Raw genomic sequence first — 24,570 nt, 5'->3', positions numbered from 1 at the left:
TTTTGTATAGATGTATCGGACGCGTCAGTACCGATACACGATATTATTTATCTTGCTCTTAGTGTATAAAAGAAGATAGATCCTCGCCGGTGTCACTATATTATAGTCGTAAATTCATTGGATGATGATACCAGTGATTTGAAAACTCGCCAGCACCAAATCTTTTACCGATCAAAAAAAATATACTTCCAAACTCGTCGGGAAACCGTATCTAAGTTCAGTAGCGAGTTTGAGCTCTTTGGACTTTCAAACTTAGCGAACCGAAACATCTCAATAACTAAACGCAAGGAAATCAACCGAGACCAGTCAGTCGGCGAGCGAAAGTTCCGATGTGGATCGGATCGGGAATCTACCGTTCCATAGCCGATTTTCTAATTTTTGAAAAATAAATATATGGCAGGGAGGGAAAATATAATAAAATGTAGAGTACCCAACATCGCCAGCATCACCGGGAGAAAACATTGTGATCAGATCATCCTCCTCCTCCTCCTCCTCCGGGTTCACTCTCCACTCACTAAATTCCATCAATCGGATTTGGGTTCGCTCTCCATTGTAGTTGTTAACATAATTAGGGCCTTCTTGGAATCTGATTAAGGGTTCCGTGACGACGTGTGTGGTTTTCGAGGTTTCCGATCTATCAACTTCTTGATGAGTTTGATAAGGTCAGGGTTTTCTTTCAATTCTTTATAGTCTTTCATTTTATTTGTATAATTTCAGCAAGATTTTCTGTTCTTTTACAAATCTGTCTCTAGGTCATCATGGATTGAAATCTTAGATTTGTTGCAGTTATTAATTGTATTTTTTCTTCTTCTTTTTTCCGGTTTGGTAATTCTAGATGCACTCTCAGGTCACACCTAGTACTTCTGGTTGTGTTGCACCTCGAAAGAAGCCTGCTTCAATTGGCCGAAAGAAACAACTTGATGCACATGATGATCAGGTTTGGGACTCTTTGAATTCTTTATCATCTTCCGTTTTAGTTATATAATTTTTATTAATTTAAGCTAGATTTCTGTTTGGTTTTACAAATCTTTTTAGGTCGTTTTGAATAAATCTTAGATTTGTTGCAGTAAATCGGAAACTAGAGAGACAGCAGATATTGGTTGTCACTAGTCAAAACCTGTGATCTAAAGTTTCTGACATTGAACTAGTCCTAGGAATCATGGGTGATTATTCATCACAAGTACACTGATTGTCTTTATTCGATGAGCTTATCCTACTGCGTGCCGAGTCTTTGTATGGATTCATAGACATTTTGGCATTTATTCTTTTGTAATGAGGAGAGGAGGGGACACTTGGAATTTTAAATGGGAATTATTCCTATAACATGCCTAATTATGTCTATGTGCTTTTTAGTTGCAAGTAATTCACTGCTTTTTGCCATTTGGTGCCACTTTGTAACCCTAGATGCACTCTCAGGTAACACCTAGTACTTCTGGTTCTGTTGATGTGAAAACACCTCGAAAGAAGCCTGCTTCAGCTGGCGAAAAGAAACGACTTGATGCACCTGATGATAAGGTTTGGGACTCTTTGAATTTCTCGTTATCTTTCATATTAGCTATGTGATTTTAATAATTTAAGCAAGATTTCTGTTTGTTTTACAAATCTTGCTAGGTCACTATGGATTAAATCTTAAATTCAACAATCTGAAATTGGAGAGACATTAGATGTTGGTTGTCAGAATCTTTGATCAAAGTCTCTGACATTAAACTAGTCTTAGGAATAATGGATGATATTTCACAAGTATATAGTGATTATCTTTATAAGGTTGTCCTGCTGCACGCGGAGTCATTGTATTGTATGGATTTATAGACATTTTGGCATTTACTTTGACGAGGAGAGGAATAGACAACAGACACTTGGAATTTCTAGTTGGGGATTCATTCCTGATTCTTATAACATGGATAATTATGTCTATGTGGTTTTTAGTTTGAAGTAATTCGTTGTTATTTTCCAATTTGGTACGACTTAGTAATCTCAGCAGATGCACTCTCAGGTCGCACCTAGTACTTCTGGTTGTGTTGTTATGAAAACACCTCTAAAGAAGCCTTCAGTTGGCCAAAAGAAACGACTTAATGCACATGAAGTTTCCTCACCCGTGGCAAGGTGAATGATTCTCTGCTTTTGGTTCTAATTATAGACAATCAATGCTGTTCATGTTATCTCGATTTTAATCCTGAGCCTACGTTGAAAAATATGTGCTAAAAGTTTTGTCTCTTGTCACAGTAAAAAGCAAAAGGTATCCGAGGGAATTCATGAAAACATAGAAGAGTTTAATGATGTTGTTGCTGGCACTGGAGTTAATTACTGGGTAATATTTTCACTATAGTCATTACTAAGTATGCCTTGGTTGCAAGTTTAGGCAAGCTAATAAGCCAAGGTACTCTCCACGTTTCATTTGGAAAGTTACCAAAGATTTTGTTTTCTAACAGGAAGAGCAAGAGTTGCTACTCGCTGTGCCTAAGAAGGATAGCCGAGCTTCAGAAGCAGCTCAAAGAATCGTGCAACAAGAGGAAGAAATATTTTTGCAGAAAAACCCATTCCTAAAGAAAGTGCCACTTATCAGTTAGGAAGTCCTCTGTCCTGTCTTTATGAAATTCTGGTTATGCGTGTTATTTGCATATTGAGCTACAAGGTGAAGCAAAAATCAAAGTCAAGGTTTAACATGTTGGTTTCTGTAATTTGTGACAGTTTCAAAATGTGGTATTAAGCATTTAAGCAGCAATGTGGCGCTTTGTCTATCAGTGGTAAGATGCTGGCATAAATTTTTGCCTTACTCATGGTGGATTTTTGTTGTGCTTAATCCTTTTGTATTTCAGTGTGTAGAGTGGAGACTGAGCGGATTAATATGTGAACTTATAAGACTGTCAAAACAGGTTAGTACATATTTCTTCACTGCACTGATTTGGTTGAGATCTCATCTATTTCACGTGATTTTGTATAAAATTGTGTAGAGGGCGGATACTGAAAGGCTGAGACATCGAACTATTGACACCTCAGATGTGCTACACCAAGTTTTGCTCATGAACCAGGCAGAGAATTGGGTGAAGAAACAAGTGGAAGAAGCACAAAAGATCCAGAAACTCAATGAAGTGAGTATCCTGAGTGTTCCAATTTACACAATCTAACACATCTAATGTATATGCATTTGGTTCCATATACATTTTGTGCTTTGACCTTAATTTAGGTTTATGTTTGTACTTGATTGGTTTGAGGTTTAATATGCTTGACTGTTCATTTGGTTATACAACCAAGAGGTCAAATTTAATTTTTAGTATGGGGAGCAAATTCCGTGTATATGTCAAAGCGTAGGAAAAAATCTCATCCTTCTCTCTCCAGTATTTATAGCAAATGGGTCACATATAATTTTGCTAGAATTCCCAACTTGCTAAAAGGTCTTCTTTAAAATCTGGTATCACACAGGCAAAAGAAAATGTTCATCCTCAAATTCATCATGTATTCATGACCCATCAGCTCAATTTGTATCTCTCGGGCAGTGTGTCTATTCTCTCAAATTTCTCATTTCTGTATGTGCAGGCAAACAAAGAGGCAAAAGATGATAAAATGAGAACAGTGGCCGCTAATATTGCAGCCCATGCTGCTCTTGGAGCTGATGATATATTTTCTAAATGGCAACTTATGTTTGAGCAAGCCCGGCAAAAGCGTGATGGAGTGGTGGGAATGTCCTCTGCTGCTCAGTCTGGGGATGAAGACAGAGGCCCCTCTAGACAAAAATCAGGTTTGGTAATCTACCACATTTCAGTATTTGATTTTTATAATACTGACCGAACTTCGTGTTCTTACTCTCCCCAGTGTTCTGTATTCTGTTTCTGTCTGCAGGTGCAATGAGGATATCTGGTAGAAAAATTGGCCGTACTATCTCTGTTAAGGATATGATTGCAGTCTTGGAAAGGGATCACCATCTGTCAAAATCAATTGTTCTCTATTGTCTGCTCGATAGACTAAGTGGATTGCGAAGGTGAAACACATTTACAAACAGGCTATTCTAGTTAGGTTGTTCTCGTTCTGCCTTAACTCACTTTCATGTTTCTAGTTACAACTCAATATTGTGCAGTTTCCAAAAAGTTGATGATTTTGAGATTTAGTTTATACATGTTACCACCATTGCCCTATAACGCTTAATCCATGTTCATTCTTGTGCCATGCATATTTCTTTTCCTTCTTCTTCATTTTTGGTCTTCCAGCAATCTGTCATCACTTCTCTGCTGTCAAGAGTTCACAAGAGCAGTAGCTTCAACTATTGGAACTTTTAGTAGCTGGGAGTTTGATGCGTGGAAAAGAGAAGGTAATAAATGTACCAATCTAGCATTGGAGAAAACTGTTTCTGAATCTATGCAACAGTGATTAATTGTATATGTATTTTTTGATCGGTACGAGTAGTTGTAAATATACAGCTGTTAATAACAATTCATCAAAAACCTTTAATTGATGGAACAATTCATTTTAAACATGACTTAAAGAAACCAAAGTATATCCTCTAGCTGTAGAGGGTTTATTACAGTGACCGAAACCATGAGAGACTCTCCCAAGTACCTTGCAAGTTCAACACTTTAAATAGTAATACAAGTTACTGAAAGAATAGCAAATTGAGTCTTTTAGTTTCTTCTATCTGCGTTTTCAGCAAACCAATTGAGTCTTTCAATTTCCTTTATCACCAACGTCTTGTAACAGGCCAAAAATTCGCGTGGCTTGTCAAATAAAGACATTGCAGCTCCTGACACAATGCAGTTTGCCCCAGCTGCAGTCACCTGCTTGATATTACAAACTCCCACACAACCATCCACTTGTATATCAAGTTTTGGGTACTTCTTCCTCAACGTACGAACCTTATCCAACATCTTAGGCATAAATGATAGGGTAGTGGTACCAAGTCATTCATAGGTTGTTGCCACCAAGTCTCTTGCTCCTATTAAGCTCAGTCTTAGTCGAAGTAGGTAGTGGTACTGGGTGGACGGTCTATTCTCCCTTAAGTGGTATTACCAGTCATTCTGGAGGAGCAGTTGATTCAGCAATTTCTAGTCTTCATCTATCTGGTATTTCATCGATTTTAGGTTCTATCAATTTTATAACCACTATCTTCAACATGCGTGGACCTGGAATGACTATGCATAGATTACCCCTCTTTGTGTGGTCCGTTCTAATGATAGCCTTCCTCCTTTTATTATCTCTCCCGGTACTGGCAGGTGCAATTACGATGTTATTAACCGATAGAAACTTTAATACAACCTTTTCTGATCTTGCTGGAAGCATCGGGAAAAAAAGATCCGGTGCTGAAACTGGAATAGATTATCTATCCCGGGAAGGCAATCATAAATGGATCTGTGATCATCATCTCCTCACCTATGGAGAAAGGACAATCTAGTTCAGCCAATCCGGTATCCGTACCGGCAGCTGGAGAAGGTTACGTTCCACTCATGTCGGATGCGGTCAGGCGTCAGGAATTAGAAGATAAGTTAGCTTTTCATCTTCTAATTGAGAAGAAAAAGTTGAGTTCTTCTATGTTTCAGGCGGTAGTGGATACGCAACTGTCAATAGACAGGAAGATGGAGGAGGCGCTTTTATCCGATAGGTATTCCCGCGAATCTCTATTTGAGAAAAGGCACCAAATTCGGGGGTTTGTGTTCTATCCACAAGGTAGAGTGCTTTGTACGAATAGTTATTCAGAAGCCTTCGAGCAAATGAAGGAAGGAATCCATCGGGGGGACGCCTACAAAAGGGTTTTAGAGGCTATGAGAATATGAACCTCTTCTTGAAGGGAGGACAGATAAAGAAAGGAGACTAAAAACTAAATGAAGTATAAAGGAGACTAAAAACTAAATGAAGTAAAGAAGAAGGTAGCGCTACTAAGAACCTAGCAGAACTTTTGATTGATCGGTGGAATGTAATAGAAAAGGAGACCAAATTCCTTTAGAATAGGCTCGGGCACTTGTGTATGAGGATCAAAACATCGTGTATATGATTATAAATTTTATATAAAGATTTTATCCGTAAGAGTAGCGGGCTAGGCCTTCCTGGAGAGGACAGTTCGGGAGCATAACCATTTATCTGGACTACTGGATCCAAAGTTTTTAGTTTCTTAGCTGTTGCAAGCGTACAACCCGAAAGTTGAGCTTATGTTAGTCCCTTTTGAGAATTGACCTACTTATTTTTTAACTATGAGGTCTCGAATATACTACCAAAGGCCCTAGCTTTTTCTTTCGATACTCTCCCTTTTATTGAAAGTTTTGACTCTTCGCATTTATAGAAAGAACCTAAAATACAGGAATCCTACCAAGGTCCCATTTTTCCATCTTTGTTGTCCATTTCGTTAAGGTATAAAGAAGAAAAGACTATGAAATCAAAGTCAGGTTAGACGCAAGAGAGTTTGATCGCTATGGGTATAACCACTGCCCTTACATTAAAGTGAGCCTGGTTTGAAGGGCAGTAGCATAAAAAAAATATAATACTTAAAGTTAAGGGCTGGTCAAGTATAGTGGCAATAACCAAGGTGGGATATTCTCCTCGATTTAGAGTTAGTAGTGATTTCACCTAAGCGTTATTCGGAGTGTGACACGCGGATATGAGCTGCTAAGGTTTGAAAGTTCAGGTAAGAATCAGTCAAAGCGGAACGTTAAGTGAGGGAAAAGTCCCAGTCAGAATCGTGGAATAGGAGCTCTGGGCTTTCGCCACATCCCTATACTCACCTTGGTACGGTTCTTCGCTCGGCGCTTAGCTCATTTTTTTACCCCAGATATCAAACCTTAGGGCATTACTCAAAGAAATACAAAAGCAAACTAAACAAACAAGCTCGGCTGGCTAATCAATGGTTCGCTGGAGGAGTAGAGTGATTAGCGGGAATTGGAGATTTCTCGTTCGCTAAAGTCCTGTCTGCCTGCCCGTTGTTTCAGTAGGTTCCTATCCCCTTGGGAAGTTTGATCAATCTTCCTCACCTCTAATGGTTGGTATTGAGAAGCCAGGTGGGGGTTAGAATGGGATGTATCTCATTCCATCGTATATGACATGCACGTTTTTCTCACCCTTGTGGCTAAGAAGGAGAATCCCAGTGGAGTGGTTGATTATAGACCAATTGCTTGCTGCAATGTGGTGAACATACGCGAGATTATAGACCCACGATTTTGGTGTTTGATGCGTCTTTGTTGGTATACAATTGCAATTTATCCCTTACAAGTGTAAGATTTAGAAGAGAAGGCAGAGATCGTGAGTAGGGCAAGGAGACACGACCCTGACAGGATGGTTTTCTTCTTTTATTAGTCCCCCTTAACTCGCAAAAGAACTCAATCCTGTATGGGGAATGCCTTGTAAGATCATCTCAACCCGGGCAAGTGATGGTTCCGAAAAAGGTTGTTCTGGTTCTCGTCCAAATAGAAATTAAGTTTCAAAGGGTTTGAGATTGGAAGCAACCTCACATCAATAGATGATCAAACCAGTCTCCACTCTTGTACTTTCTTTCAGAACCTTGCTCTGGGCATGAGTGGCCGTGGATACATCTGTCATCGGCTACACACGAATGGTGGAGCAAAAGTAAAAGAGGAACTCCAACTCCCTCCACCCATTCTCCGGAACTTCCTTAGTGCCTTAACCTTATCTACCGCTTCCACAACTTCTTCGTCGTCTGCCACTTCTCTTCTATGGCATATTGCCCAAGGATGTGAAGCTCTTACCCGCTATTTGACTGCTAGACTTTCTAACTGTTAAAGGCTCGAAGAGAGGAATATGTGATACATGTAAGGGTTTTCATTCAATTGGAAGAAGTTGGATAACATGGAATTCAAACCCACTACATCGAGGTTCCAGACCAATGTTCAACTATCAGACCAAAATTACGATAGAGAACTGGACGTAAACTAGGTCTTTCTCCGAGAGGGAACTCCAATGTCATATTGACGAATGCGTTCGTGCGCGCAACAGGTATAAGTATAAATGGGAAAAGTTGAAAAGGCTATCAGTTGGTATCAGAGCGGAGATAAAAAGGATCAGATCATAGTGGAGAAATGGCAAGTAGTAGTGGGAAAAAGGCAGCATCATTCCATGCCTGTGAGTACACGTTGGTCTTTCTTTTGCCTCATCTAGTTTCAGAGACGGACCATATCTTAGGAGATAGGCTTTGTGAATGAATCCCCCCCTTTTTCCTTCGTAAAGCACCAATGTTAGTATCTTTTCGGTCGAATCTTAGTCGCACATAAATGAAAATATGATTCCTATTTAAGACATGGCAGTGTATGCGGAGAATCTCTTATTCGGAATCAAAGAAAGAAAAGGGGTAAATAGGAGAAGGCTAGGTTCGCGCTAGAGTGTATAGAGGGGCATCTTCTCGCTCCAGTTATTTCGAGAGGACCGAACCCGATGAAAGTCTTTGCCGGATCACTAGGACGAAAATCAAGAACAAGTGGCGGAGAGCTCAGTGATTCCACCCGTCTAGTGTACGCTCCTAGGCCAGTCGAGAGAGTCGTGGACATGGGAATCTAGTTTGTGCAATCATTGAATACTGAAGTGGGTGGTCAACATGGATGCTTACACCTGACTAGTTCACATACCTTGCAGCGAAAGTCAAAGGAAGAGGTCCTAAAGGAACTTGACCAACGAGAGAGGGCCTTTAGTAGCTCTTTTGTAGGGAAGAGGGATGGGCGGCAGAATCTGCACAATCAGAGTCATAGTGAAAGCCAATCAATAGCCAATGATTGCGATCAAACACAGAATCCGCAACATAGTGGTACTACTATATGAAGTGCTTGGAAAAAAGAACCCTAATTCGTGCATGGAGTGAAGAGTGACCTTGAAAATACTGGTCATAATGGACTTCTTTGGGAAGATAAGTCAGGAGATGTAAGATTCGTTATAACAAGTGGAAGTACTCTTGATCCATCTGGTAATCGAGAAAGCGTAGATATTGCGGGTTCTAGGTTAGCCAGTCCTTCGATATCAGTTGGGGATCTTGGAAGGGCTAGTTACTAGGAAAAGAGTATGCAAAACGCTATTTATAAGTTAAGTTGTCTTGGACACTTCCTTTATATTATATTAGTGGCTGAAGCTTGCGAAAAACCATAATGTAAGGCCATAAACATAAGCGGGATGCTGCTCCGAAATACGAGTATAATTTTTAGGGAGGGTTAACTTTTTCGGGGTCAGACCCTAAGTAGTTAGATTGCTTTTCAGATAGGAGAAAAGGCTAGTTGGAGGGCAAAGCTTATTGTTATGTATGCGCCGCTGATATAGAACAGCTTTACTCTATTTTACCTCAGGCTACCCGATCAAGTTCACAACAAAATAGAAAGCATAGAGCTAGTTAAAGTAACGCTAAGGGCTTAAATCCTCATATCGGCTGAGAGCAAACCCAGCTACGGAACCATAGCTCGATACTAGACTTCTGCTCTTCTCTTTCTTAAGAGGTGCAACTCTGCCTTATAAAATCGGGAGGGCACTGCCGGTTGCCACTAACTCATAGCTTGACTGCCGGTTGCCACTTACACCTAGTTGGGCCGGTTATGACATTGAGTAGGTCAGTCAACGTTGAATTGACATAGATAGACACTTTCTCGAATTGACAAAGAAAGTTCCTGTTCGGTCGAGTCAGTTCCTCTCCTTTCAGTCGAGTGACTTCGTCCCTCTCGGTCTCATTAAATGGATGATTAATCCCGTGTTGGGTATTTCCTTTTTGTCTCAAAATTTCATAAAAGGAGCTAGATCAGGAGCTATAAACAAGAAGATCTTGGTCGAGGTGGTGAGAAAAACCAAGTAAAGGCGGACAAAGCCATTTAATTTGGATAGTACGGGGCCTCCCTCCATAGAAGGGTACTGCCATAAGAGCGAAGGGTAATCTTTTTCTAGTCTATTGATTTCCGCGCCTTCTGAAGTAGAGCACAGACAGGCCCACACATGATCACCCATCTATGAAGCTCGGTGAATCGAGTATAGAGTCAATTGACCAAGAAAAAAGACGACTTAGTCTCATTAAATAAGAAGGATATGGCCCAAGCTTAGTCGTCGATGGATCAGAGTAGGGGGTAGGCATAGCAAATATAAGGAAAGATAAGACCAAGAGCTAGACAAGGCCTATCCCGGGAGAGCTCATGAGGGGAGATATGAGGGATGGGTAAAGAACTTTCCATGGTGTGGGTGCTTCCGCCACCGGTACACACTGGATCCGCCAAACGCGCCAATCCTACAAGAGCAGTTGGGTAACTAGCAAACTATGATTCTTATGTCGGAAAGAAGGGTTCTTATTACTTGGTGGATTTTTACGTTTTTGAATCCTAGGCGGAAGAAGCATTTATTTTCTTCCTATACTGGCGCGGAGTTGATCCCTAAGTTGGATCCTACCACTTTACAAAAACGATCCCACTTCAACAATTCTTTAAGGGTGGTTCGGGATAAGGAAGACTCGCTCTTTGACGATAGCTTCACGAGTTCATGAACAGTTTTCCAAAGTGACCTCTATTCATAAGTGGATACCCTATTCTAGAAAGTCCAGACAAGAGAAACGTATGACTTCTGGCCATTAGATTAGGTCTACCTTTTGGTTGACTACCTCTGCCTAGCACACAACCCGGGGAGGAGGCTATGAAGTCTTCTTACTATGGCAGGAGCACTACGCCTTTCTTTGGTTTCGGATTTAATAGATTCTTTTGGCATGATCACATTCCGCCGGACATAAAGTTAGGGCCAGGACCTTACATCATGTTTCAACTATAAACCTTTTGCATAGGATTTTGTTTATCTCGGTCGGAGCGCCCACTACCTTTTCTAACTACCACGGGGCAGGGGTTGCAATTCATAAGACTAAGTCTATGAATGACTTCCCTATCTTCATAGAAAGAGATATTGTTTAGTCGTGGAAATGCCATGTCAGATGCACCTATCATAATAAGAACAAACCAATTCCCAAATCCACCTATCATCGCCGGCATAACCATATAAAAGATCATTAAAAAAGCGTGAGACGTAATTAAAACATTATAGAATTGATGATTTCCACCCAGAATTTGATCACCGGGTCGTGCTAATTCCATACGAACCAGTACTGAGAAGCATGTACCCATCACTCCAGCAATGGTGTCGAAGATGAAATAGAGAGTACCTATATCTTTATGGTTAGGGGAGAAGAGCCATCGATTCAGATTAGCCATAAAATAGAGATTGAATGATTTCCCCTAGACAAACATCTTCAGAGTTATTTGAAATGCTCGTTGGAATTGATCCGCTACGGATATCTGTAGGTGTTTCGAAGAAGAAAACTTTCTTTTTATCGCATGCCTGCAACTGACATCTGTAGGAGAAGAAAACTCTCTTTTTCTCGCATGCCTGCAGAAGAAGAAAACTCTCTTTTTCTCGCATGCCTGCAACTGACTGCGCATTTTTTTTTCTGTTGGTTGTTGACCAACGAAAGGTTGGGAGTTTACTGACTTGGAAAGAGACATATCAATGTGCTTGGCCGATATATGAAATTAGATACTTGATGTAGATATATAGCATCTTTCAAGTAGATACAGATCAAGATCGTAGAAACATAAGCTTTTGAAATAACTACTCCTAATTCCAGACCTGTCTATGCGAGAACTATGAATAATGGGCCTAGATCACCTATGAAGAACAAGAGATCGTTCATTCATAGCATTGTCCAAGCAAAGCCACTTAAGATCTTAACAAGGGTATGACCGGCCATCATATTAGCAAATAATCGGATTCCCAAGCTTAATGCTCGAAAACAATAAGAGATTAGCTCAAGAAGTACTAAAAAGGGGGCTAATGCGAGAGGGACTCCTGAAGGTAGAAAGAAGCTTGAGAAATGAAGCCCGTTCCACTGAAATCACACGATTGTGATCCTGATGAATATCGAAAACGAGAGACCCAAAGTGACGAGGAAATGACTTGTCACTGTGAAGCTATAAGGTATCATACTCTGTAGATTACGAAATAACGAAAAAGTGAAAGTGACCAAGATGCGAGGGAAAAACTTTTGTTTCACATTGCCAGACAGACCTCCAATCTGCTCGTTTACCAGGTTCACTACGAAGTCATAGATTTGCTCGACCAAGGATTGCCAGGCATTTGGCACTAAGTTGCCTCCTCCTTTTTTGGTTACAAAATGAACTAGAAGTAGGACCAAACTGAGAGTGAGCAACATAGACAAATATGGATTTGTGAATGAGAAGTACAAGTTCCCTATCTTCATAGGAATGAGCAGAATAATGGAAAATTGCTTAAGTGGGTTGTGTACCATTCAGACTTTGCATTTTCTCTTCCGCTTCTTGCTCTTTTAAGAAAGACTTATAAGAAATGACCGGTTGGATTTGTCCAACCAAGAAAGACATGGGAAAGATTCTTTCTTTTTTTTTCTCTTCCAAAGCAAGTCATTAACGACCTTACCTACTATTGGATTTGAACCAATGAATCTTGCCGTATGAAAGCAATACTCTAATCGCTGAGTCAAGTAGGTCCTTACTATAACAAGTAAGCGAGTCAACAACCTTGTGAGCCAAGTCAAAAAAAAGAGACCTATGAGAGCCACGGAGCGCTAATAAAGAGAAAACGTTCTCACTAGACGAAATGAAGCATCCAATTTAAGTAAACTGTTGTTAGAGCACCTATTCCGCTTTGCATAAGTTTCTTTATTATTATACAGACCATACTTACATATGATAAAAGAAAGACTTCAATTCAATGATCGATATTGAGACTGAAATGCATATTCCTTCTCGATTGACATCGAGAAAACTGAATGCGTCAATCTCACGCAGCAAGCGGATATGCAGGATCTTTGAATCTCCTTTGAGAATAAAGATGATTTCTAAGAACTCCGAAATGAAAGAACTTGACTATGCGCTGTCCCACTTGACCAACCGAGGATGTGTAAGCGGTGTAACAACTCCGCACCAATTATGGGTGTCCACCTATCTCTTAGATGCTTTTTTTACTTGTGCCCCTCGATAAATCCTTAGAACTTATCTACTGTGAATCAATTTTTTTTTTACCCAATGCTATCTAAAGCCTGGCACAACTGCTACTCGTCTTACTGTCGGAGCAAGTGAGGAACCGAACGATAGAAAAAGAAAGAATTCTATCCATAGGATGCGTACTTGAATATCTCAACCTGGGGCTAAGCTTCGACAATAATGGAAGGTCAGCTCAGCTTCTTTTATTACGGCGTAAGGAAACAAATCCCTAGCATACAGTATTAGCAAGAAGGAGATCGTTATAAGAAAGGAATTATGTTTGTAGCGTTCCCAGACAAAGAAGATACCATTTTTTATCCATGAAAGAGCAATATGATAGGAACAAGAAACGGACTCAAAGAAAGAGCACGAGAACGCAAGTGAAAAAGTATTGACGATAGAATGTATAGCCGTTTCTATGGTATTAGACTATAACCATCGCACGTCGCAATAACATCATGATACTTATTCGTCCTCGGTTTTTGTTACTTCAGCTTTTTTAGATAGACACAGGAGAATGAGCGAGCGACTTTCTTAACCTTCGGAACCTGTGGTGGAACCCAGCGCCCTACGGGCAACGACCAGCAGGCAATGACAGGGATAGACTGGCGTCTCGCCCGAAGTCAGGGATGCCGAAATACCTTTGCCCCAGAGTCAGACACGGGCTGGGCTATGAATGAAGTCGCCTTTAGTGCCGCAGACAGAAGCAAATATCGACAGCCAGGTTGAACGAGAGATTCAGCATAACGGAGGACAAAGCAAATCCAGATTCCAAGAAGCGTAGTGTACAAGCCAACGATATTAGATCACGCTTCAAGAAAAGTAACGAAAGCCCTAGACTGGAGTAAAATCAAATCACTCTAAGGTACTGACTTCGACCAAAGGGATTTAATTCCGAGGATGCTACCGACTAAGGACAACCAGTTTCTTCAACTAATGGATAAAACCAGGACTCCTACCTAACTTTATTCAATGCATCCTCTTCGGCTAATCTTGCTTTGCTCTCACATCCGTAGGACATCCAGCTCACTCACTTTCAATCTACTTGCTGATTTACAGGAGATCCTTATCGAACTCGATACTTATTATAGTTGGTTTTGATCAATATCTTATGGGCTCAGCTCCCTTTAGAGTCGCCCCTTTGGAGAGCTTTCCCTCCCCTCTCTTTTGACGGATTAGATCACTGGAAAGATACTTGCTGGAGTGGGATGCGCGCGTATTATTGATAAGAATAGATGACTTTGAAGTAAGGCCCTGAACGGTAACCGGTCAGCGGATCTGCTCCTACAAAAAGAGAGAAAACGAAGAATCAACCCACTGGCTGTCGGTCGCATTAACGATGTGCGGCGATTGGGTAGTCAGTCTAAACTCTCGAGAAAGGGCTTCGAAATAAAAAAAAGCCCTAGTGGATCAATATCGTGGATCCACGCGATACACCAGTAGAAAGATGTATGTTCTAATAGACCTTGCAATCCATAAAGGAAGCTACGATATATGCGGTTCAAAATCCTACTCAAGACTTGAATTCAATAGGAGCTCATGGTACATGGTGGATTATAGTCGGTGGAAAGTAAAACGCTAACAAAGAGTTTGCGCCTACAACACCATTGTGCAAAGCAGCTTGGCGCGAGTACACTATAGTAGAGTCCCCGCGCGTATTGAAGAAGGAAAGGCATCTGATTAATACAAACATGACTAGAGCGATGAAACACTTCGTAGAGCACCGTCGTAGCGACTCTAGTTATACCCTGGGTCGGTATTGGTTTATCTTGTGCAATCCATCGATGCTTCAGGGCACGGTTCTGATTAGGGATTTCTTCCCCTGCTTGCACTATTGAGGAAGCTGCTGAGGTCGGATATGAATGCGAAAGGAATTTTTCTTTTTCCTTTTTACGTAACATACTGAGCAAGAGCAGAATTATTCCACTGGGATTGGATTACCTTAGTGAGGCTTTTTTTTGACTATATAAAAACTTAAACGTGGGGGAATTCTTCCAAGATGGGGAGGACAAGCATGCAGCTTTTGAAGCATGGGCTGCGACCCCCTCCCTGGCAGATGAGGAGGAAAGGGCTTCTAAGGCCTTAGTGAGATAGTTGAGCTTAAAGTAGCAGATCTCAAGCAGTGCCTCCTCGTTGTAGCATTCTCAGATGGATACACGAGTTGATCCCATAGAGAGAGAGAGGATAGTTCTAAAGGGGCTCGGCTGTTAAATAAAAAGTTATACTAAGCCGTAGTTGACCAACCTAAAGCAGCTTCTGACCCCCAATTATCTTCTCTTTTGGGCCAACCGCCTAGGTGAATCAGAGCAGAGGGATTTAAAAGAATGAATGTTGGGGACCCGAAGTTACCAGCCATGAGTCTAAAAGGCCCTTACTACTATTATGTAATTTCTGGTTCGAGGATATGAAATACCTTATATTAAAAGTGGAAGCTTCCCGAGCAAAAAAGACAGTAAAGGCGGCTAGCGAAGTGCATCTCGCTTTTTACTCTTCTTTTCGAAGCTCAAGTGAGGCATGGTTTGATGAAAGCAAGGAGCAAGAGGGCGGCTAATTCGTTACTCCTTTTCCGCTTACTACTATTTATTCGATATGAATTCACCCATCACTTAAGAAATTGCTATCTTTTTTTCTTTTCCTATACCGACTTGGAATATGTTATTAGTGAGCCTCCTTTTGTTTCATCTATACCTGATCGAAAGGAGGAGCTTGGAACCAACATCAGAAAATAGAAGAGCGTAAACAGCGGATGCTAACACTAGACTGACATATCTCTCAAGAGTCAAAATAAATCCCCTATTTGATTTTTTTTCTTAGTCACCAAGCATTCGTTCAGAGTCGACAACAACAAGAAGTTAAATGGCATCTGGTTCAATGTACGCTATCTTGTCTAGTTCAATCAATGGAAGAATTAAAAAGGCACTTGATCGACCAATCCCCCTCTTGTCGTCACCAGATTTCCCTTCCATGACGAATCTTGAAAATGACATCGGTTTTCAAATCCCCTTTCCTTTGACCAACTTGTTCTTCCTTTATCTTTCTCAGTAAGCGGTTACGTTGGGTCACATAAAAAATGGATAGAGAAAGGATATCTATACGTGTCTGATTCCCGGCCATTCATTCACAAGTCACTTATAAGACGTGAGAGATGCTCTAAGTCATAACGGGGAAGGCCGGAGACTTTGCTCAAATGGAGGGATGTTTTCTTCTCAATAAAATAAAAGTATGCTTCTTGGATCTTTTTGTAAACTGAGAACTCAATAAGAAACGTTCACTTGGGATTAGGTTCGCGAAGAAGGGCTGAGGCAACGAGTTCAGCTGCTCAATTGAAGCGGAGAAGAGCCTACGCGGTTAAGCAGCTGAAAGAGACTCTAAAGGCATAAAAGAAAGACTAGTACAAGTGTAGCATCTAAATAACTTCTGACGATAATTGGTCATAAGTTCAATTTTGCTCCCCTATTAGCTACTGTCTATTCTAGCCTCAACACCCTTTACTGATAGTTCTAACACCGCAAGCACATAGGAGACATGCCCCTTTTTTTATTAGGCCTTCGATTGAAGCTTTTGTCCTCTTTAAGCGACGTGGATATATTCTTCTCACTTGAGAGACTCAATAGACCTGAAAAGTGGAAAAATAACTATTGCTATCGATATCATTATTTATTATCTTTTCTACTTTGTAGGTCTAGGGTGTATGTTAATCCAATGAATGAGTTGTTCCACAAGTTTTATCCTGCCTTTATTAGTACATCTTATTCCTAAAGTATGAAGTCAGGAAGGCTAAAGGCAAAGCTAACATATACATCACCCCCCCCTTTAGAAGGGGATTTCAAGCTGGTTACAAACTACCCAGTAAACGAGGGCGCCCCTGTACTATGCTCTTCAAGTAGTGTGGTGTTTCTTTTATTTTCTTGTTGTTTATCTGCTCTTGTTATGCCTTCCTTTATATGAGCTCATGAGCGTAGCGAGATTTTACTAATTATGCTATAAAATTAGGGCCTTTAGAACTCAAAGCCTATGAAAGAGTCACCTTAAAGGCGCGACACGTGAATGGAATTCAACGAGGCCTAAAGGCGCAAATAGTAACATTTCCAGTTATCTCTAATTGTAGTGTTTTGATAAGGAAGGAGGGAAAATATCAATAGCCAGCCAATGGTGTAAAGTTAACCAGCGCCTATGAATGTCACTCTCTTTATTCTAGGTTTTTGAGTCACCCCGGTCGGAAAAAGAAAGAAAATTCCCTGTTCTAGTTGACTGCTTCTAAGACAAATAAGACAGATCGATTGACACCAATACCTATTATAATATTGCTTACTTGCCCATTATAGTCTACTGCGCCATTCCCATCCCAAAGCACAGCAAAGCAATCTGGCCTAACGGAAGTACACCGCATTTAGGAGCGTTGATTGTGCATGATCTTGATCAACAGAACAAAACATGTATCTAACGTCTATAAGATTTCTCTTTCTCATAATTTGTAAAGAAGTTCCCCTTTCACCGTCTAGGTAAGGTGTGGGAAAGATTCTTACTTTTCTTTCTCTTCCAAAGCAAGTCATTAGCGACCTTACCTACGATTAATCGAGAAGGATGTGGAAGTGCAAGAATGGCTGAATTTTCTCTACGACTGGAGCAACGACTACTAGTAGGTAGCGAAAACCTAGTACCTTGGTCTACTAGTGAAGAAACTGCCATGTACAAAGTTTGATAATTACCCTTTTGTTTTTATCCACTTTATGAGTCTGCTTGTGCATCTGTTCCTTCTGGAGACTCTGTTTGTACTATACTTTTTGGTGGTACTAGATCGGGTGAAAGGTACTCTTCCTTTGTTGGATGCTCCTCCTGGATTTAGGGACTCTTGTTTATTATGTTCCTTGGAACTTATGTGTTAGGTCCCTCATCGCTTAGATCATCAGCTGGAGAAAGTTAAAAAGTTTCAGGTGATCGTGAAATGGCAGAGTGGACTCCAAGTACTAGTAGTTCAGATTCCTAGGAAGGAGCTGGTGGATTAGCTTCCGATTTGGATAAGGTGGAATCAGTTCCGTCTGTTCTAAGCTTCGCGGGTCAGTCTGGTCCAGGACGACTAAATAGTGGTAGTTAATAGTCCTCGTCAAGTCTAGATTGTAGCTTCCTCTAGTAGCCAAACCCCGTTGAGTGATCAATCCGAAGTGAAGTGAGGGCTAAAATCTCATTGGGGTTCTTTCTTCTGCACATTCAGGGCTAGGAATTGGAGAAAGATAGTGGGCACTCAAAGTGGCATAACTTCTAACGAAGGGTAACATTACATCTAGTAGTATGGAAGCCCCTTATAGAGACCCAGGTTATGCAACATTTGGGACTGGTGTACATAGTGGTTCATTTGCTAGAAGAAGTGTTGTTACTTGGCTTCCTGGAACAGATAATGGGTCAGCTGATTCCTCAACAGTAGTAAGTGATCTTGAAATAACAGGTTATACTGGAGATACTAAAGAAGATAGGTCAAGTGGTTTTGATTCAAAGAGAAGCTGTCCTAGGCTAAGTGGACCAGGATTAGCTAGTGGAGATAGTGTAGATTAGTCAGAGCTACTTACTGAATATGGTTGATCTGGTGGAAAAAACGAAGATCTCTCAGATGATTGATTTTCTAGTTCCTTGATATAATAAGAAGTTGGGGATACTAGGTCAAATTGGGATTCTATTGGATGAGAATCTGCTGTATAAGGAAGACCTTGATCAAATAGGTCAGTATTTGGTGATCTTGGAGAAGAGAATACAACGTCATCTCGGTTAGCAGGTGCAAGTGGAAAAGTGGGATCCGGAGCAGAGCTCACCAATCACCGAAAAAAGTTCTAATTAAGCCTGCCATAACGCGCTTGCCCAGGTGATTAGGTTTCCACATAGCCCAATGCTTTATGATTCTTATTTTTCCTAATTTCAAAATGAGAACATATAGCTTACTAGAAAACTTATACCCTACTCTCTTTCTCGAAACATATTCAGTACGCATATATACCTGCCTATAGATCTTCATCCCTCAAGCTTCTCCTTATAAGATTTCCCATATCGACAGATGAAGAGGGCTAAGAATACATGGAAAATATTGGGGCCCTAGTGTATTTCTATCGACCTACCCTTTCTCGCGTTTTATTAAGTTCAAAATTGCATTCTAGACGTTTCTGCTAACAAATTTGATCTCATTTGTCTCAAGATCGGGCGGATTAGTTCATACCTCTTCGGCGAAAGCACTTCCCCATGAGAATACAATTTCACAGGTTTAGGACTTATACTTTAGTACGCGAGATTGCAGATACCCCCAGCGATTAATGCTCTTTTTCTTTGACTTGTCCCTTCTCGATTCTTTAGTCTTGATGCCAGTACCGTTCACAGACCATTTCACAGATAAAAGAATTTAACTTGTTTTTGGGTCGCTCATGCTCCCTAAAGAAGACGGTCTGACAGATTAGGTCCTAGCGGGATGAGTTAATACTTATTCTGGGGAACTTCCACTTTAGGGTTCAGGAAGGAAACTCTTTCTTCTACGTGCAGGAGCCCATACAACTTTCTTTCCCCTTCGCTCTTTAGAGTCTTTTGTCCCCATGGTTTGCGCGTGCATAATCTTTTCATGATGGTTCCCTCTTCCTCCCCAGCATAGAACTTAAGTAGCCTCTAATGCAACGCCTTTGGGAAAACCTTCCTACCCCAAGAAAAGGATACTGACTTTAGCTCGATCCACCGGCTTCAATGGATTCCCTTTTTCAATTATAATACCTACCCTAATGTCCAGGCCCAGATATGACACTCTTCAGTACCTAACCTGGAACTGCATTGCCCTCTAATGCACTCCTTATCAATTGTACGATTTATTCCTGATCTAAAACGCCACTTTACTTCGGTCAGATAGAAGCTTTTCTCTTGCTTAGTACTTAAAGAAAGATACTATATAAACAATTACGAAGCTAATTCTTCTCTTGCTGCATCAACGCTCGCCTTTGTTCTTACTGCTCATGAACAGAAAGGATCGCTCGTCTTTCGGCTTGCCCCGAAAGAATCTCTAACTTTCTTGGTTTAGCGCTTGCATTTATGCTTATCCATACTATTACGCGTTAATTTCTAAGTCACTGAACACTTTTCTGGTCACTCGTAGGAGTCCTAACCCCCACAAGGAAGGTCTGAAAGAACTCATATGTCCTACATGTGAGGGAGGAACTGACTCTCACAAGCAAGGTTGTTGACTTACTCGCTTGCTTATATATAATAAAAGACGGGATCGAGACCAAGCCGAGCCACTAGTGGAGTGGTAAAGGAGGCTTATATTCTTTTGGTCGGTTACTTTTTGGTTTTTGGATCACAATAAATCTATGGTCCTGATCGAGCCTGATGCACTAGTCTACCTCTTCCTATCTATCTACCTCTCAAGACACAATATCTTGAGTACCTATGATGGTGACCGCATCCGCTGGCATGTGATGTTTGGACATAGAATCGAGTCCTTGTGAATGGGCAGAACCATGTGCTCTTATTTTACAAAGGTAGGGACGATTGCTTCCATTACTGACCAGAAAGACACCAAATTCTCCTTTAGGTGCTTCAGCCGCGGTGTAGGTAGAAGGAGCTGGTACGGAAAAACCTTATGTATAAGGCTTGCAATGGTGAATTAATGATTTCATGGATAGTTTCATTCGAATTTGTGATGGAGGACATATATTACGATCGCCGTCTTTGATCATCCCACTAGGCATTTGATTAGGACATTGCACAATGATCTGAACACTTTGGCGCATCTCTTCGTTACGGATACAGTAACGATCATAGCGATCTCCTCTGGTACTTACTGGTAAGTCAGGATTCGATTGGTCATGAACATCGTAAGGTGTTGCTCTTCTCGAATCCCATCATACCCCTGAACCTCTTAACATTACACCACTGAATCCCCAATCCTTTGCTTGATGTGCAGTGACAGTACCAATATCCACTAAGCGTTGTTTCCAGATACGGTTGCCGGTTAACATCTCTTCTGATTCGTCGATACGAGAAGCAAATTGTTGCGCGAAGGAATCAATATCTCGACATAAGCCAAGAGGCAGATCTTGTGCCACTCCACCTGGTCGTATGAAACTGGCATGCATCCTCGCTCCCGGGACTCTTTCATGGAATTCCAACAATTTCTCCCGCTCCTCAGAAGCCCACAGGAACGGAGTTGATGCTCCCACATCCATAGCATGAGTAGTTGAAGCAAGTGAATGATTTGAAATTCGAGTTATTTCACGGAATAACACTCGTATATATTGAGCTCGTAATGGTACCTCGCAATTCAAAAGTCTCTCTACGGCTGAAGAATAAGCGTGTTCTTGGGCCATCGTAGAAACATAGATAGGGTCGACGACGGAACGAAGAACGAAAATGACGACAGCTTTTTTGTACACGTTCACTTGCATCACATACACAAGTGCTCTCTGAACCGTGCAAGAAGGTTACCCATAACACGGCTCTCCCACTTAAGTGACCTTCCCCGGGCCATGCATGCTATTCAATGATATTGGAAGGCAGCGTAACAACTAGTGTCTTTTTTAAAGCTGGTACGGGAGGCCGAGCTCTACTTCCTTCAGTCGCAAACCATTCCCCAGTCTCCCGCTCAAGTCACAGTGTGCTACTCTGTATGAGGACCTCCTTCCCTTCTGCCACTCTCCGTTCACACGGTTCTCAAAGCGGAGGAGAAAGGGCGGGCAACAGGTACCACGAGCCCTCTGCCCCACACATCTATTCAGAAGCAAGTTTAGTTCACCGGTTCCACCGAATGATCCTATCTCTCGGCAAAGATGGTGTGAGTGTGCAGTTATGCTTCGGATGCTTCGCCATTTCAAATCGACCCAGTTCCCCTTCTTTTCCGGTTCACTCCCTTTTCCGACACACAATGACCTTTAGGGCTCGACCTTGGGGAGAGGAAAGACGCGGTGGGAAGTTTACTCGCTTTCTTGTCTTACAAGGCCCTCACATGTAGGACATGTGAGTCTCTTCGCCCCTCCAAGTCTAATAAGAGTACCTGAAACCCCATCCGATGTAATAGAATCACTAAGCAAAGAAGTAGACATTTATCGTAATAAAGGCGCCCCCTTATGTATGGGATTCTTCTATTGCTTCTTTATGATACGCAGACACTCACGACCATTCAGATGTCTGACTTCCTTCTTAGTAAAAGGATCACGCACTAGGGCCACGAGACTAAGCTTTTGGATCATACCCTCTCTTTCAACCTATCTCAATGAATGAAGACCCTTATAATTTATAGCGAATATGAATCCAATCTATAGTAACACTTAGCCTTTAATACACCGAATAGAGGGACTAGACTGAAAGGAGAGGGACCCGTAGGGGTGAGACCTCATCACTCGACCGCTAGGTCGGCCACACCCAACCCAAAGACTGTTAAGGACGTTAGGTACTCGTACGTAGGTGCGATGAGATGGATGAAGGCACTTACCCATTAGGATGAGGGACTCGACGTAAGCCGAGAGGAAGGAAGCAGCCATAGCCTCTGTCCGGCCGATCATTCCGATGGCATCTCTCATTCACGCCCCCGTTTGACTGCCGTTCGAGGATGTAGTTGTAGATACGTTAGTGTCTTCTTAGTGGGTCCTTGGATCCACCTCTTATCTCCTTCTAAGACATGTTGTTGTCGTCGCCATATCTAATATGTCACTTAGTCATCTATGCATCGCTGCGGGTCAGCACCTCCGAAATAAACGGAAGACTTCATTCAGTGACTCTGCGATCACCCTCTGAATGATCAGAATAAGGTAAAGCTTGAAGATAAGTTTTGTACTCTATTAATTTCTCAGTCCCTTTATGTAGTGATCCAAAATGTGGTTCCGCACGTTCTACTACTTCTCCGTTCATTTCCAATACTGATCGTGAAACACCATGAGCAACAGGATGTTGAGGTCCGAAATTCGAAGTGAAATGTTTGATTTTCCCATTTCTAGTCGTCATGGGAAAGAAAGGCAGAAAGAAGAAAGAGATTATTCCCCTAGAGCGTGTCCAGTACCACTATAATACCATATATGCATCTCCTTCGCCTCTTTCAGTACCCGATCCTGAAACTTTGTTCAACATACTTGTGTTAACATTAACATATTGCTTGCATACTGCTTGAGCCATGATCAAACTATGCTTTTGACTTTGATTCTTTACTTTACTTCGGTAGAACCTGGTGAACCGGGTGTACAAAAGAATCTTTCTTCTCTATACGATGAAAGAGAGACAAAGGACAGCTCATAGGGTAGTACATGCGATAGTCCACATCATCCTTTGGGTGGTAATTCTCGTACCCAATTCCCAGCTGACTTCTACCTCTATCTTTAGGGGATGCTTCTAACACTGTTAATCTGAATTGTCCATCTGACTTTCCATCAAAGGACCATTTACAAGAGGTAGATTTTTTAATATTTTATGGTCGTGGTTGAGGTGCAAAGTCCCATTATTCGATCCCCGAACATGAGTTGAGTTCAAGCAGTCCCATGCACATTTTCACAAGTAGGGATGTTAGTGATTATATGTTTCGTTTGAAGGGGATTCCTATATTGTACTGAAAGTAAACCGTAGAAGTTGGAGTTGGAGACCACAAGGTGTTGAGTCTCTCGAAGTCCCAGTTGTTAGCTAAAGGTTCAAGGTTATCTGAACGTCCCCAAAAGGTTAGGGCTTGTAAGTGTCAGCTATGAGTTTCGTTCCTTTGCATTGTCGAGTTGGCATCCACGGCCTAGGGGATTCAAGCTAAGATAGAACGGCCCGTAGAAGCAATGCCACTCCTAGTGCAAATTATCTTTCCCCATAACTTACATTAGATCCCAGTACCTTTGCCCGTGGGTACCTTGATAACATAACGGCCAGTAGATTCTATTACTAAGCTTCCATCCTAAGAAGGCTAATAGAAAGATACCCTACTCCTAAGCTGCCATTCAGGGGTACAAAATCTCGTCGATCCTACCAATCCGTTCTTCTAATGTCCCAGTTCTGACTCATGCCTTAGCCACTTGGCTACAGTTCCGAGTGAAATAGATTTTAATTGACCAAGACTTCTAGACGCCCCTGTCGCTATGCTCGAACTCCTCCTCTTGGTCTACTAGGTAACAATAAGGTGACAAAGAGATGCTGCTTCACCTGGGTTGGTCTCATAGCTCGTGGGAAATTAGATATTCTACGATCCTTGCCTCCCGGCATCTGCTCTGGGTAGCGATCTACTTGTGTTAAAACTCCAATCAGAAAGTAAGAACGTAGTCCTAAGGTAGTTGTTCGTACTAAGTGCCAGTGATCAGGAGCTATACGCACCTTAGTGATGTAACAACTTTCAGATCAATTCTTCTAGCAGCACGAGTCTCACTTTCTTTTTCCGTCGAAAGCTTTCCACGTAGGTCTGAAATAACCGTTTGTCAGGACGACTTCTCTTACGATGTTTCTGAGCATCCGAGCTAGCTGGTTTTCCATCATCCATTGATAGCCGCATAAATGACTAGAATTTGTTTTTCTATTGGAATGTCTCGGAGTTGTAATCTTCCTATTTAGGTTGTCACCGTCTCCGCTAGGTGTTTATGGAATTATTGTCGAGCAGGTTGGCTCCTCAACTGTTGCTGAACCTAAGAACATCCGTCAAAATCCG

At 41.5% G+C, this 24,570-nt stretch overlaps 2 protein-coding genes and 1 pseudogene across 3 annotated transcripts; 2 read left to right on the top strand and 1 right to left on the bottom strand.

Annotated features, from left to right (window-relative positions):
• The first annotated feature begins 435 nt into the window (after positions 1-435).
• Positions 436-4,158, top strand: LOC113353992 (transcription initiation factor TFIID subunit 4b-like). Of its 2 annotated transcripts, none has more exons than XM_026597452.1 (11): positions 436-662; positions 836-937; positions 1,417-1,515; positions 1,994-2,103; positions 2,224-2,308; positions 2,430-2,562; positions 2,689-2,744; positions 2,817-2,873; positions 2,952-3,089; positions 3,535-3,736; positions 3,838-4,158. In XM_026597452.1, the coding sequence occupies exons 2-11, from the start codon at positions 836-838 to the stop codon at positions 3,978-3,980; spliced, it is 1,125 nt and encodes a 374-aa protein (XP_026453237.1). In that variant the 5' UTR covers positions 436-662; the 3' UTR covers positions 3,981-4,158. The 2 variants fall into 2 exon arrangements, with proteins under 2 accessions (XP_026453237.1, XP_026453236.1); XM_026597451.1 differs by having other exon boundaries at positions 1,982-2,103.
• A 455-nt stretch (positions 4,159-4,613) lies between these two features.
• LOC113352017 overlaps positions 4,614-24,570 on the bottom strand; it is a 50,376-nt pseudogene continuing 30,419 nt past the window's right edge.
• On the top strand, positions 21,101-22,713 carry LOC113349193. Its single transcript, XM_026593125.1, is given in 3 exon segments — positions 21,101-21,878; positions 22,426-22,540; positions 22,543-22,713. Coding segments are annotated over 3 exon segments (714 nt in total). The 5' UTR covers positions 21,101-21,450.

The sequence above is a fragment of the Papaver somniferum genome, chromosome 2, assembly GCF_003573695.1.
Source record: "Papaver somniferum cultivar HN1 chromosome 2, ASM357369v1, whole genome shotgun sequence".
NCBI lineage: Eukaryota > Viridiplantae > Streptophyta > Magnoliopsida > Ranunculales > Papaveraceae > Papaver > Papaver somniferum.
The sequence above is the reverse complement of the archived record's forward strand: the minus strand, read 5'-3'. Positions and strand labels throughout refer to the sequence as shown.